This window comes from Dipodomys merriami, unplaced genomic scaffold, assembly GCF_024711535.1.
Source record: "Dipodomys merriami isolate MVZ:Mamm:240054 unplaced genomic scaffold, mDipMer1.0.p SCAF_259, whole genome shotgun sequence".
Taxonomy (NCBI): Eukaryota; Metazoa; Chordata; class Mammalia; order Rodentia; family Heteromyidae; genus Dipodomys; species Dipodomys merriami.
The window spans coordinates 1,295,686-1,311,619 of record NW_027204037.1 but is presented as its reverse complement, the minus strand read 5'-3'; the positions used below and the strand labels follow the sequence as shown (position 1 = coordinate 1,311,619).

The 15,934-nt window shown below is 41.7% G+C and overlaps 1 protein-coding gene across 1 annotated transcript in view; it reads left to right on the top strand.

Moving 5' to 3' along the window:
• LOC138836770 (anaphase-promoting complex subunit 4-like) overlaps positions 1–6,536 on the top strand; it is a 46,669-nt gene extending 40,133 nt beyond the window's left edge. Inside the window, 8 exon segments of the mRNA XM_070035420.1 lie at positions 484–545; positions 633–671; positions 753–857; positions 3,249–3,321; positions 3,763–3,938; positions 5,388–5,511; positions 6,310–6,376; positions 6,379–6,536. Coding sequence (XP_069891521.1) covers positions 484–545; positions 633–671; positions 753–857; positions 3,249–3,321; positions 3,763–3,938; positions 5,388–5,511; positions 6,310–6,376; positions 6,379–6,536 — 804 coding nt within the window.
• The last annotated feature ends 9,398 nt before the right edge of the window (positions 6,537–15,934 follow it).

Sequence of the window (15,934 nt, the reverse complement as noted above, 5' to 3'; positions counted from 1 at the left end):
CAGAAGTGGCACTGTGGCTCAAGTGGTAGAGCACTAGTCTTGAGCTGAAGAGTTGAGGGACAGAGTGCCCAGTCTTGAGCTGAAGAGCTGAGGGACAGAGTGCCCAGGCCCAGAGTTCAAGCCCCTCCACCGACAAAAAAAAAAAAAAAAATTATTGTAAAGGTGATGTACAGAGAGGTTACAATTACATAGGTCAGGTACTGAATACTGTACATTTCTTTTTCAACAATGTAACCCCCTCCCTCATTTTCTGCTCACATAAATTTAAAAATTATCGTCTTAGTAAAGTATCTTTAGTGTTTTATTTGCCCCCCCAGATCAATCTCAATACAGTCTTAGTCCCAGAGCTGGTGTGTCTTGTCAGTGACTGATGTCATGAGACCAGAGGGAGGGAGTGGTCTTTTAGCACAGGCCAAGCAGGCTCCTCACCACTAGCTGCTCCCCTTCTCTCTAATGATGTTTCCAAATCTTGCTTTTCTGTAGGATGAAATTGGAAAATCAATGAATCAAGCCATCTGTATTCCATTATATAGAGATGCTAGAAGGTTATCTTCTTTACCTGTTAGGTAGTATAATTTAGCAGCAAGTTTGAATTTTTCTCTTTTTTTTTTTTTTTTTTGCTTTTGTTTTAGTGAGGACTCTGCGCGCAGATTGTTCACATTTCCTTTTCTGTGTGTGTCTCCTCGTCTTGTGTAAACAGTAGTTTTTGTTCTAAACTTAAATAGCTAAATACATTACTTTTCTTTCCTTAGGTGGAATAATAAAAGTTCAAATCTACAGTACCTTCTTTTTACTATTTTAGAAGACTCACTGTATAAAATGTGTATCTTAAGATTAAGGCATACTGATATTTCCCAGTGAGTATTCCTTTGAAGTTTGAACCGAAGAGATGAGAGCTTAATATTTGTAATAATAATAAGCCATTCAGCTTCCCTCCAGCATTTCGGGTTTCAGCGAAGCTGCCTCATGACTTTAGGTTTGCATTCAGTATTCTCAGTTCTCACATCTGGGAGATGGTAATGCTGAATTGAGAAGCTATTTGATCCCTTCTTGTTCTAGAGTTTTAACTTTTATATTAGTATATAGCCTCGTATATAAGTTTTTTTTTAAAAATAGGTTTAGGAAAATGACAGCAGACCTGTGTTATATCTAAGAACACTTAGTGATTCAAAACTGTGTTAGTAAGTACTTTATAGAAAGGCTTTTTTAAATTTTAGGTTAATTATCTTTCATCAAATAAGAGCTCTTGCCCACAGAGACTTTTTGAGATTCCAAAGTAAACATTCTGAAAATCAAATGATATTCAGGGTTCCATTAGCATTTTAAATCGTTTTAAGTCTCACTATGAAGGTACTAGTTTATTTTTGTGTGCCACTCTGGGGTATGAATTTAGGCTCTGGGCATTGTCCCTCAGCTTTTGTGCCCACTTGAACCACAATTCCACTTTTGACTTTTTGGTGGTTAATTGAAGATAGGAGTCTCCTGGATCCCTGCCCAGGCTAGCTTCAAATGATGATCTTCAGATCTCAGCGCTGAGTAGCTGGGATTACTGACATGAGCCACCAGCACATAGCTAAAGGGATTTCTTTTTTCATTGTCAAGAGGGGTTACAGTTAATAAGTAAGATAATAGGTACATTTCTTGTCTAACTTGTTACCCCCTGCCTCATTTTTGTCCTTTCCCTCCCCTCCCTAATCCTCCCACTTGCCAAATTGTACAGATCATTTCCAACATATTGACTTGTGAATATGGCTATTGTATTGGATCCCCCTTGTCCTTTGTCTCACGATTCTGTTCTCCTTTCCCTTCCCTAATTCAGATAAATGTATGTATAATACCAGGGTACCAAAATCAAATACAGTGACAATAGGGGATAAACCGCAGGGGGAAGAACACACCAAAGAAACAAAAAGTACATAGTACATTAAAAACAACAGGGCTGGGAAGGTGGCTCAGTGGTAGAGTGCTTGCGTTTCATGCCTGAGGCCCTGGGTTCGATTCCTCAGCACCACATAAGCAAAAAGAAAAAAGCCAGAAGTGGCGTTGTGCCTCAAGTGGTAGAGCACTAGCCTTGAGCTGAAGAGGTGAGGGACAGCGCCCAAGCCTAGAGTTCAGGCCCCATGAACGGAACCAAAAAACAAAACAAAACAAAAACAACAATAACAAAGAAAAACCTCATGTTTCCATGTCTTGGAGTTCATTTCACTTAGCATCATCTTATATGGTCATATGTACATAGCTCTTGAGCTATTTTTCTCATCTGTTAAAATTATCCTAGAAGTATACTAATTATTGAAAATAAGGGAAACAATGGGACCTATTTTGGGGGGGTGTCTGGCTTCACTTGATAGGATTTTTTTCCCAGTCTTTCCATTTCCTTACAAATGGGGCAGTGTCATTCTTTCTGATGGAAGAATAGAATTCCATATATGTATATATATATATATATATATATATATATATATATATATATACACACACACACACATGTGTGTATGTATGTATACATATGTGTGTATGTATGTATACATATGTGTATCACATTTTCTTTTTTGTTGGTCATGGGACTTGAACTCTGTGCCTGGGCACTGTCCCTCAGCTCTTCAGCTCAAGGCAAGTGCTCTACCACTTGAGCCACAGTGCCACTTCCAGTTTTCTGGTGGTTTATTGAGGATAAGAGTCTCACAGACTTTCCTGTCTGGACTGGCTTTGAACTGCATTCCTCAGATCTCAACCTCGTGAGTAGCTTGGGTTACACGCGTGAGCCACTGGCCCCCAGCTTTACCACATTTTCTTGATCTATTGATCTACTGAAGGGCGTGTGGGTTGGTTCCATATGTTAGCTATGGTGAATAATGCGGCAATAAACCTAGTTGTGCTGGTAGCTTTAGTATGGCCTTGTTTGTGGTCATTAGGGTAAATGCCCAGCAGGTGATTGCTGGGTCATAGGGGAGCTCTATGTGCCTTTTGAGAACCTTCACTAAAGGGAATTTTTGAATTCAAGATGTTAGTTTTCCTTAGTTATGGCCTTTAGCTGCTTAGTGATTAAGATTTTAAACCAAGCTGGTTTGCCTGACTAAGTGTTTAAATTATAGTATTCTGGAGTGGAAGTGGTAGTGTTGGTCTGGGATTTGGGAAGTAGATATGTGTGCTAACATTGCCAGTCATGTTTGTTCAGGCATTTAGATTTATTGGCTATGTAGTTGTTCCATAGGGTCTCATTCCCCTCTCTCCTTTCTTTCTTCAAGGTCTGTAAGTAATGGACTAATTGCTGTGAAATTTGGGAGCTTCACCTATGCTACAACTGAAAAAGTCAGAAGAAAATAACGCCCAAGCCTGATTTGGGACAGAAGCATGTGTGATGTATGTGTAGTCAGTGCTATGTCAGATGTGCTGTCAATAAAGGGGCTCTGTCATTTGTAGGGGGGCAGATTTTCTTTTACTTTGATTCTTGTTAGCTCTGTTCACTCAGTTATATATAAGGTATAACTCATGAAATTTTCACAGGCTTAAGGCCTAGCCATTTATGTTCAGAGTTTTCTAGAACAGTGATAAAATGTCACAGATCATTTTGTTTGATCTGATGATTACTTATTTTGTTATAACTAGTTATATTTGTGAAAATTGATATAAAAGTATAAACTGATAAGGTGTTTTGTCATTGCAGGGAATATCACCTATGGTTTTATTTTGTTTTTGCTTAGTGTCAGCATGTTATGTGGTTATGATCATTTCTGATATAACAAAATGCATCTCACTTCCAGCAACTACAGCTGTTTAGATGCCCAGTTTTATGATGATGAAACTGTAACAGTCATTCTTAAAGACACCATGGGACGTGAAGGAAGAGACAGACTCTTGGTCCAGTTGCCATTGTCGTTTGTGTATAACAGTGAAGATGCTGCAGAGTATCAATTCACTAGAACTTATGCCACAAGGTAACTAACTACCTTAGTGGTATAGGGTCTGTGTGGTTAAAGTTAGCTTTAGTTTTTTAAAGGTAGGATCTCAAAAAGAGCTGAAGTGTGGCTCAAGTGGTACAGTACCAGGTGCTGAATTCAAAACCCAGAACCACCAAAAATTTAAAAAAGAAGTGTCCCATTGTGTATCTCAGGTTGCCTCGCCTTGAAATAACCAGGCTTGTCTCAAATTCATGAAGTTCTTGCATGGTCTCCAAGGTGTTGAGTTGTCAGTCATATGGTACCAGGCTTAGCTTATATTTAGCTATATTTACCATATGCCAAGAATTCCAGTTTCTTACATATGCTAGGCAATGTTTTTTTAGTTACTGGTCTACCCATACAGACAGCTGAGCAGAAAACCTCCTGCTTTGTTTTTTTTTTCTTTGTCCATCATGGGGTTTGAACTCTGGGCCTGAGTGCTGTCCCTCAGTTCTTCAGGTCAAGCCTAGCACTCTGCCACTTGAGCCACAGTGCCACTTTGGGTTTTGTGGTGGTTTATTGGAGAGAAGAGTTTCACAGTCTTTCCGGCATGGACTGGCTTTGAACCATGATCCTCCTGAGTAGCTAGGATTACAGGAATGAGCCACCAGTGCCTGCCTGGCTTCCTACTTTGTATTTTTAAAATCCGAACTTCATACAACACACTGAAACCCACCAAACACTGTTAGGAAAGATGAGGAGGAGACTAATTGCTATTAAATTTAGGAGGATCATCTACCCCACAACTGAAAAAAATCAGAAGGTAAGTCTTCCTTCATGCTACAAAGTCTTCCCAAATGTTACAAATTTCCTAATGTTACAATTGTATGTTACCTCAAAAATTAAAAAACTGGAAAAAATGTGCCGACTTTAATCATTGTCTTGTCCCTTGCTTTAATATTAAACTAGGATTTTTTGCTAGAATAAGATGAGGAATTATTTGGAATGGAGAAGAGGACTTCATTTGAGTTATGTTTTAAAGGATAGCATTAACTTTAGTTTGTTGTCACTAATAATTATAAACTTGCCTTTAGTGTTTTCCAGAATTGGGACCCCAGTTCCATTGCAGAGTCTATAGTCAGTTCTAGGAGATAGTTTTAGTTGCTTGAGGATTTAAAGTAATGAGATTCCTTCTCTAATTTAAAAACATGAGCATCTGCTCTCCTTGAAAGGGAATTGAGGACTGGGTGAATAGCTCAGTTGTGCAAGGCTTGAATTTAATCTCTAGTACTGTATCCTCCCTCCCCATCACCCAAAAAACAAAGGGCACCAAGACCTTACTAAAATGAAGCCAAGGCTCTGTGGAATGTAGTATTTTTACAGACTGTCTTGTCACCTGGGAATGGAGTGTGGGTGGGAGTAGGACCCCAGTTGCCCCAAACCCCTCCTCTAGTGAATGTGGGAGGTGGAGGTCCTGTTTGATTCCTGGGCTGGTTTTTCCTCCAGGCTAGATGAACAAAGCAGTGTTATTCCCACATGCACCCTGCACTTTGAGAAGCACTGGCGGTTACTGGAGAGCATGAAAGCTCAGTACGTTGCTGGGAATGTTTTTCACAAAGTGTCCTGTGTGGTGAGTATGGCTTTGTTTCTATGCAGCATCCTATGAGTACTCAAGCATGTCATCTCCAAGGCTCATTCTCTGCTTGTCATTCTGTCCCTTGGTTTCAGTTAACTGAGCAAGCAGCAGGCTAGTTATTTTGTTTTCTTGTTTGGAGAAACTTTGAGTAATTAAGAGCAATTTCAGAGCGAGGTGCTGGTGGCTCACGCCTGTAATCGTAGTTACTGAGGAGGTTGAGATCTGAGGATCTTAGTTTGAAGCCAGCCCAGGCAGGAAAGTTCAAGAGGCTCTTATCTCCAATGAATTACAGAAAAAGCCAGAAGTGGCTCTGTGGCTCAAGTGGTAGAGTGCTCACCTTGAACCAAAGGATAGCACCCAGGCCCAGAATTCAAGCCCCAGGACTGGCAAAAATAGTTTGGCTTCTAAGTTACATAAATTCACCATGTGCTGTGTGGAGATCCTTTTATGTAAAATGAAGGTGGAATTGGGTGATTTTATAGTAAATTGTTAAAAATATAACTTTCCTATAAATCTATACTTTGCTTAAAGCTTCTGATTTCTGCTTCGTTTTATAAAATTTGTTTGCAAAGCCATTAGTTAGAAAATTGTTAATGTAACTCCTGACACCAGTGGCTCATACCTATAATTCTAGCTGCTCAGGAGCTGTGGCTCCACTAGAATGCTATGAGCAAAAGATGCTCAGGCCCCATGTTCAAGTCCCAGTTCCAGGTGCATGTGCGCTTTCACACACACACACACACACACACACACACACACACACACACACACATTAATGTGCCTTTTCTTTAGTTAAGTTCAAGTCTCCATCATGTAAGAGTATTTGAAATGGACATCGATGATGAATGGGAGCTGGATGAGTCTCAGATGAAGAGAAGGAAGCCAGTGGTAAGCCTGTGAAGATCAAGGAGGAAGTGCTGTCCGAGTCAGAGACAGAGGCCCACCACGCCTCTGCTGATGCTCCAGCCCCAGAGATAGTCGTCAAAGTGGAGAAGCTTGACCCTGAACTGGACTCATAATCCAACTTGCCATTGTTTATTACATGTTACTGTGGCAGCCTTTGGATCACTTGGACCTGACATGAGCCGATGAATCATTGCTCAGTGCAACGTGAATGATTGTTGGCAAGTTCATGATAAGATAAAATTGTTGGAAAGAAGTTGGTGATCATAGCACAGGTGTGGTCCTAGAATGCTCTAAATGGAACTGTGACAAATGTTCTGCTTTCCCATCCCTTTTCTCTCTGTCTCTCAAGTGTCACCAGTCACCACTCCATCTGAGAGTACTCTAGTGCTAGATTGCATAATGTTCAGGTAGATAACCGCCACACAGTTAAAATAAGGGCCTACTTGTTTCTCACACCTAATAGGAACCATGATCAAAACATGAATTCTGTGATTGTTGCAGTTGATCAATGTCTACTCCCTGACAAATGGAGAATAGTTTTCAGCTTGTGGAATACTTGGGATTCAAATATCCAGCCATCTCTCTGCGTTTTCCTTTATTCCCTCACACCATGTCCCTCCATGAATATAGGACTACTAACTTTATTTTAAAAATCCTAGGTGACATCTCATAGGTTTTGACCTCTGTTAAGAGACTTAGCTGGATCTAGAACCAAAGGATTCAGAGATATGGAATCATTCTGTGATGATGGCAGAGCACGGGAGTGGCCCCTATCACCAAGCAGCTGGTATAGAAAGCAATCAGCTTACTCTGACAGTGGAGGGGGCAGGTATGTGACTGGAGATTTTCAGCTCAAAATGCTTGCTTTAGGGCAAGCAGTGGGGTGTCAGGACTTCAAACCTGATCTTCTTATCTTCCCTGATCCATGGGGGACTTGGATTACTTATTCTGACATTTAAAGGTAACTTCTACCATGAGCTTTCAAGACAGGAGCTTTCAGAAGGTGGTAGTGGTGTCTGTAAGTGCATATTTTGGGCAGACCCCTTGTTAGTATGCCTGGGCTTTGGGAAGGTAGGGTATTAATGCACTTGAAGTACATCTGACTGCAGTCTGGATTCAAATAATCCTTACCTGAGCTCTGCAGTGAGTTAGCGATCACATGTTTATGATGGGATTTGTCTTGTGAACCAGACAATGGCCTGTTGAATGTGAGGGGTGATGGACTTGGACTCTGTACTCCCCAGGAGAGACCTCTGTGCTTTTACATGTGCATCATGACTGGTTTTGCGCTTCAGACACTGGTTCCTTTTCTATATCTTCATGGCCAGTATAGCTTGAGCTCTATTTCCAACAGCTATGTGGCTCTTGGTGGGCTTGTGTGTAGGGTAGACTTGAGGTGTACGCAGGTGATTCTGAACCCCAGGACAAAGATCAGTTATATATAACTCCAAGGAGGCATTGAGACTGCCCTTCAGAGTAGAAGATACTTGCAGGAGATATGTATCTCAGTTCCCATAGTGAGGTCCTGGGGACCTCATCTAGCATAAAAACATTGCAGGCCTGAACTTGGGGGGAAAGAGAGCATGATGGACATAGATAAGATACCACTCTGTGGTCACCATCATCAGCATGCCTAGCGGGAAATGGAAAACACAACATGTTTAGTATACCTCAGTCTGTACCCAGATTCTCCAGGTTATAGGCCATGGCAGAGAGGAAACAGTGAATAGCGGGTGCTTCTCTCTAGACGAAGGCTTCTACAGGGGCTCTCTTGTGAATTGCTTTACTGTGCAGAGTTGTTAGAAATATTCAAGCACTAACTTTTGCCCCTGTATGATGCCAGAGTCTTGAAGTGAGCATGCTTATCTGTGTCAAAACTGCAAACTAGCTCACAAGTATTTAAGTTCTTGAATGACTTTGAGCTGGAAGATTCTTCATTGTTACAGATGTCCCTGGCATGATGGGAAGTTCCAAAGTCCCCCTTCACTACGGCACTGTGTTTGTCGGAATCCCCCGCCTCCCCAGCATGAAGAGGGAAATTTTCTTCTCACGTGGTTACATTTTTACTGGCTTGCAAATTATAGCCAGGCAGATAATACTACCTATAGTTTTTCCAAGGAATACCTGTTTGGTATTTTTATCTCATGGAGCCTTCAATAAATGGGTGCTTGAAACGTGTGCAACTTTCCCCCCATGATCTGTAACTTTTGGAAATGTCCCCTAAATTTGGGCACTGGGAGTTTACTTTGTGTTCCCCTTCAGACCAATATTGCTCATGGCTGATGTGATGAAAATGTACTCATGTCTCCACTGTATGTGTCACACATTCTGGATGTCTTACAGCAAGGGGAAAGATGGTATCCCACAGGAAATGATCTAGGTAATTCTCATTCTGCTTGTATTGTCAGGTGCATGCTGAGTGAGACAAGTGTATCCCCATGATACCTTGCTATGTCTGAATCTATGTCTGAATCTTTGGTGGGTGACCAAAGGAAATTGACTTGCTACAGGCCTCACATGGCCAAATTATAGGCCCTAGTATCCTCATGGGGATTTGGGCTGGGAGCTCATTCAAAATTTCTTGATGGGGTTTCAGGGGTACTTGGGAAGGCATGGGCTGGGACTCTTTGGAGGTAAATGTGGAATCTCTCCACCAGCATTACAGGCAGGTCTTCAGGAAAGACTTGTCTCTGCTTTTCAGGCCCCTCAACTGATTGAATTGGGCCCCTCAATGCTAAAATGATCTTTCCAAAAAATCAACTGATTGATGACACTGATCACTTCTCCAGGTACTAATCCACCTTAGACCAGTGTTTGGTTAGAGTTTGGGAACTGTATCCACAACCAACAAATAAAATTGGTCATCATGGAAATACAGTGATCTGTTTTCTGGAGAACCTAGTCTCTGAAGAGAAGACAGATCTGTTTTACGGTGTGACTCTTCTGTATAGCTGCATTTCGAACTCTCCAGTTACTTAGTTACCAGGACACTGTGACCAGAGCAGAAGTTAAAAATCCCAGTAGGTCTCCGACCTCTCGAGCAGCATCTCAGAATACTTGCACAGAATGAACTAGCTTCTGGTATCTAGGTGTGTGTACAGTGTATTTCCAGTTGTCCTGTGAATTATCCCGTATTGCTATAGCCAATGCCATTTCTAGAGGCATCTATGGATCTAGACCTATAGATGATACAGTAAAGTTTCAGTGGTAGATATTTAACTTATCTAGCATACGGTTGGGCATCTTTATTTTTTTATATGATTAGTAGTTGTCTAGCTCTTAGGTGGTTAATGTTATATGGCCTTGGTAATTACCATGTGAGTAATTTCAGAACCAAGGAAGTAAGTTCTGTGCCTCCCTAGTGATCATATCTGGTTTGTATACTTCAGTCAGTCTTCTGTACCTTGCACATGTCTCTGGTCTACAGAAGTTAGCTGTTGACTGTAGGCAGACCATTAAGAGTTCTGGAATCATCACTTCAAAGATGAAGACTGACCAGGGGTGAGCCCTTGGAATGTGTGAAGATAGATCCAAGCACCAGCTTGGCCCAGGGATGAATCTTTCCTTCCCATTGCAATTATTTTTGGAGTACTGGTGAAATGCAATGGGTTTAAACATTCTGCTCAACTAATGTGGGGTTTCTTGCTGGTCTCCTGTACCTGTGCCTGACCTCTTGCCAGAGTGGGAAGTTCTCTAGTCATTTCCCTCTGGGAGATACTGCTAGTCATTCTCAGTGCAAAACCTAAGTGAGCTGTGTTAGGCCTTGGTGACATGGACTTCTTTCTGGGCGAATCCTATTCTTCTGTGTGTCTCCAGGAAATGTTGGCTTGAAAAGTATTTTTGTAATCTTACCCATGGCCATTCTGTGTCCTGCTGGTTCCACTCCTGAGATAGAAACAGAGTGAGGCTTGCTGGATCTATTTCCTATCCTTTTAGGAAGGTCTATAAGGTGAATTGCAGTTTCCTGGCAAAATATGAAGCAGTAATTGCAGGCTAGCTTTGATAAGTACTGATTGATGTTGCTGATTATTAGGGCATACTGTTCAATTTGTTGTGCTCCCAGTAGGCAGAGGAAACAACTTGAACTATCCAAGAATGGACTAGTGACCTTCTCTTCGGTATCAAAAGACAGGAGTAGGCCCAGAGAGGCCGGTCTGTATTCAGGCAGTCTGTAGACATATGTGGTGTCTATAGATGGTCTCATATCTGATTTTACTTAAGGTGTGGTCTTGCTGTTATCGGCATCATAGAACCTTCTCTCTGTCTAAAAATACCTTCTAGATGAAATTCTTATCCTATGACTGAAGAATAGACCACTGTAGCTGGAGGAAGTGTGTGCGTGGGGGGGGGTAGATGCATGCCTAAGCTGGCTGTGATGTCAGCTTCTAGGGATAGGTCATGTAGATGTTAAAATGTGGGCCATTTGATACATTTCTTTTCAGTGGTAGGGCTGGGGAGGCCCAGTGCCTGCTAGGGTGACATAGCCTGGGTGGGATCTGTGTCTTAAGTGCTTGTAGATCTCTCTGAAAGAATGAAGATCTCTTGTGTCTCAGGATGGTTGGTATACTCTACTCTGTCCCTGGAATGGGTGACTTGTATGGTGGTTTAGTCTTCTAAATGCCTAGATTATACATAAACAGTGTACACCATAAGCTATGAGGGAGGAGATGTCTACTAAGAATAAATATCTACCACAGCATTGTAAAACACTTCTCCTGGTTTAAAGGTCAGATGCAATTGCCATTCCAGTGAGAGGCAGTTGAATGATCTCAGTGTGGTACCTTATGGAGAGTTTGGAGTCTGTGTCATTTGCTGACAGAACCAGAGTGGGAAGTCTGAGTATGGACTCATTGGGTGCCCAAATGCAAAGCTGTCTGAGTGCTAGGCAAGTCACCCTGTCTACTTGACAGTAAGTACATCCCAGGTTCTGGCCTTGGCAGACCCTACTTTAAGTTACGATAATCCCGTAATTCCCTCTGTCTCTTCAGACTTACTTGTGTTTCATCTTCTGGGCTCTGACAAGCCAGCCAATCCAATGGCTATTAGTATACATGATTGACTATCCTTATGTTAGACTGTTTCTCTTAACAAAAGATGAAGTATATCTTTGCTCATTGGGTGGACTTTGAATAACTGTTTTGGGTGCCTTCTAAGAAGCCACAATATCATAGCAGCTCATTTTTGGTTTTATTTTACACTGAGCCAATCTATTTAACAGGACTCTTCCTCCTTGTCATAGAAATATCATCATGAGTCCAAAGGTGAAGACTGAGATCTGATATCCGGGTCATTGGGAATCTGAGCTGCCTGTTCTTGAAATTTAAATGACAGATTTGCTACTTATAGTAGTTGTATTCATTGGAGCTCCCAATAGTCAGGAAAAGAGAGAATGGTTTGTCAGGTATACCTTTCCTACTGATTCCTGCATGGACCTCCTTCCAGTATTGTCCCCTTTACTCTGTCAAACCCCATGAGAGTTAGGGCAGAAAGTAAAGGTAAAAGACCAGTTATCTTTTGCTCCTTCAGACTGACCCCTAGTTTCTGAGCTCACTCGAAGATGTCTTCGAGCAGTATTCCAAAATGTCATGTGTGCTATAAATATCTTCAAAACTGGAGGGTCCTTTGACTTTGTGGTAAAGGAAGAAAATGCATCCTTGTTACTTAGGTGGAAGTCAGAAGTGATATTTCTGTGTACTTTAGGCATCTAAAACCATCACTAAAGATAATAGGGCTCCAAGGCTTTCCTTGTAGCTCTATCTCCCATAATGTAGCATCTAGGTGCTTTTCAGAGCACTTGCTACTTCCTCATCCTAAAATCTAACTGCTGCAGTGTCAGTAACATGTTCTGTGGTATACTAATGATCAGTGATTTTTCTATTGACCATGTTGGGACAGGGAACAAGAGAGCTGGGTGAAACTGAGGCCTCACCTAAGGCCTATTGGCCTTCCCATAAAAACACCAAAGTAACAGTCACTGAGGAATAAGAGAAGGTATTGTCCATATTTATTGATATGTAGTAAAAGGCAGGGAGGATGGTAGTGCTCAAGGTTTCTTGGGCATGACAGCTATGAAAGCTTAATATGGGCTAGTATCTGCCTTTCAGCAAGAGACTCCAAATTCTGAACTGGAAAAAACCTGGTAAAATGCCAAGGGGGACTTCCCTTCTGCACTTAGCTTCTTTTTGTGCATCTCTTCCAATAGTTACCTTGAACCACCTTTTGAATGAACTTCCTCGTTCTAGATGGCCATAAAGGAAATGCAAGTCAAGACAATATTAAAATTCCCTTTCGCTTCAGTCAGAATGACAAGAATTGAATATGATTTGGGGTGTGTGTGTAGGGAGGAATTTGGTAATAGTGGGAATGTAAATTAGTATGACCACTATAGAAGACAGTATGAGATTCCCCAAATTAAGAACAGAACCATTGCAAATCAGGATAGAGTAAAGGCACCTGCCCACACGTTCGTTGCAGTACTCGCAATAGCCAAGTTATAGAAGCAGCCCAGGTGCAAAAGGATCAAGAAAATATGTGTGTATATTTATATATCTTTATATAGATTGCCACTGACACCCTTGACTGCACTTGTGCTTATTACCTTGTACCTCCTCAGAATGAAAGCTTGATCTACATTTCATCTGGTGCAAAGCGTTTCCTGGACTAAATTGGGCTTGAAATATATGGAATATACTAAGCCTGTTCCTGAGGGGATTTTGCATTGTACAAGCTGACACATACTGTGAATGTGAGAGAAATTCTTCAACTACAGTCCCTACACTCACAATGGAAGGAGTGACCTTATAGTTAACATCAGCTTCTTAAACTTCCCGAAGCAGACTGGGTACTTCCTGCAGTCATCCCGTGGCTCATGACTAGTTTGGGTGAAGGGCAGACTCAAGGTGAGAAAGGCATCTCTCAATTGACGAAGATAAACTGTGTCCCCTTAGGAAGGAATCTTGAATGCCCTTCTGGGTGGGCAACTTTCTTCACCATGGGTCAAATTGCCCCTGCTCTAATTTTCCTGTGCCTATTTTGAACTACCTGAGACTTGAACAGAATTATCTTGAAGTAGTTGTACAAAGGGGTTTCAATTCCACTTGTAAGTTTGAGTAAAATGCTTCTTGGACAATTAGTCCCCTTCATCACTCTCCTCCATCTCTCCCTCCCACTCCTTTCTGTGCTATTGAAAGAATGCCTGTGTGTAGCATTGGTTTTGTTCAGGAAGTACCACACTTGGTTGAGTCCTTTAACTTTACTGATGTTCTCACAATCTCCACTGATGTTCTCACAATCTCCACAGGAGTTTTGACTCCTATGTTATCAAGAATCAGAGTGGATATTACCTAAAGTGCCACATGGGATGAGGCTAAACCAAACTGCAGCAAGTCAGAACACTGGTGCCTCTTCAGGTATGTCCTATACCTAATTTCAGACATTGGAAGCTCCAGGTCAACGGTAGATTACAATGCTGTTTTCATGGTAGCTGCCTTCCATTTTCTTCAGGAAATTTTTAATCTTTTGCAGGCTGTAGAAATTGCCTGGGAGGCAAATTGGCAGGATCTACCGATAACCTGCTATTGATGCTGCCATTTGCAGACTTGAGGAATTTCTTTTCTCTGAATAGTCTGGTTGGTATTAAGCTGGGGCAGAATCTGGTATCTATGGCTATGGAGATTTTAATTCTGAGTAATCCTGGTAACATTAAACACACTGCAACCCGACTTCTGTATAACAAGTGAGTGTTTTTGATAACACAAGTCATTCTGTAGGAAACCAGAGCTGTCAGCCTGAGGTGCTCCTTTCTGAGAAGCTGGCAAAGAGCACTTCGGATACAGACAGCCAATAATCAGGTCCCTCCTCCTCACTTTGGAGTGACATGCCATTTGGTCAGTCACAACCATAAATGGTAAGAGGACCCCCTCAAGGTAGCTGACCTTGTTTGGTCAGCTGCAGCTACATGGTGGAAATGACAGGTCCCTTATCTACCATTTGGGCAGCTACCAAAATCTCAGCCACCATTATGAAGTCCTCTGCTCATATGGCTGCATGAATTTGCCCACATCTAGCATCTCCAGATGGTAAAAATCACCCCAGACAAAGACAGGTGAGAGAATTAGGCTTGTCTGTGTCCTTGTGGGTTTCTGGGCTGGTACTTTCCAAAGCTACTTTATTAAGAACAGATGTATAGTACATTGAGTTGGAGATTGCACATTAGCTGCTGTGTCAGTGACTTAGACTCTGGTTCCTACCTGTATAATAAACTGACCTGGGCTTCACTCATAACAGAATATGGACTAGTTGCTCCATAGTGGTATGCTGCTGGGGTCTTGAATTCTAGGATGTCGACTTTTCTCCTGTGGATTTCTGGATTACTTCATAGATCCTTAGTTTCTCTGTCACTCAAGACTCTGGGAATATACCAGACAAACTGCCTGAGTGATCTTGAAATATCATTCCAAGTGGGTGCTTGACTATGCATTGGGGTAAAGATTTTCTTGTCATTATGGATAAGAACAGAAGACTAAGGTAGCCTTGAAGGACAACTCACAGTTCCTTATGGGGCTAGGTATAGCTTCAACAGCAAATGAATTGCAGGTCATTGACAAAGCCTTTTTATTCTATTGAGATTACACGTATTTTCTACTGAAAAGGTGCCTCATCTTGGCTTGGGGTCTATTAGAATATGGGCCATCCTTGGAAGAGCTGCCTATCATCGCAGTACTCATCCAGATACCAGGAAAGAAGGATCTTTTTTTCCAGAGGAAACAATGTGCAGTGTCCATGGATGAAAGCTTGATAGTTCTCTGGCTGTGTCTTCCAGTATTTGGTGAGAAGTGTAGGCATGCCACTGCTTTGAGGACTGAGCACACTTCTTTCCAGGATTTTCAGAGTGTGTCTGTATCCTTGTTTTAACCTGTCTTCCTGATTTGCACAGGGAAATGCCTTGTATTGCATCTAAAGGAAAAGCAGACAGGAAGTGGGCAGAGATTCTCTGGCTGTCTTGATCTAGTTCCTTGTTTGTCTAGAAGGAAGTTTTGTGGTTAGGTCAAACTGTTGACCTTTCTGAACTCTCTTGTCCTTTTGGCTTGATAGCAGACATTATCCCTGAATTTTAATTGCGAAGGGAACATTACCACCTGATTCTGCTTAGGTGGCCCACGTTGATCAGTGAAGTTTCACTTGGGCACCAGGAGTTGTTGAATGATTCTGGGTCACAACGTTTTTAGGAACACCTTCCTGGGTATAGGTTGTTGACATGACACTGTCAGTGACCAGATGTGGTGGGTCATTGAATCTCTCCTAAATATTTGTGATCCTGACTAGAGGCTTTCGATACAAGTGCATATGTCCCTTCTGTATTCCTCTTAGCAATATGTAGCAGATCATCTTGGCCAAAGTCAAAGCACTTCTGGGTTCAGAATCTAAGATCCAGTAGTCCTAGACACCTGTGATATTGGGGAAAAAAGGAGATACTTTGTGATAATTCTAAGAAAAAAGTGCTCAGAGCAAA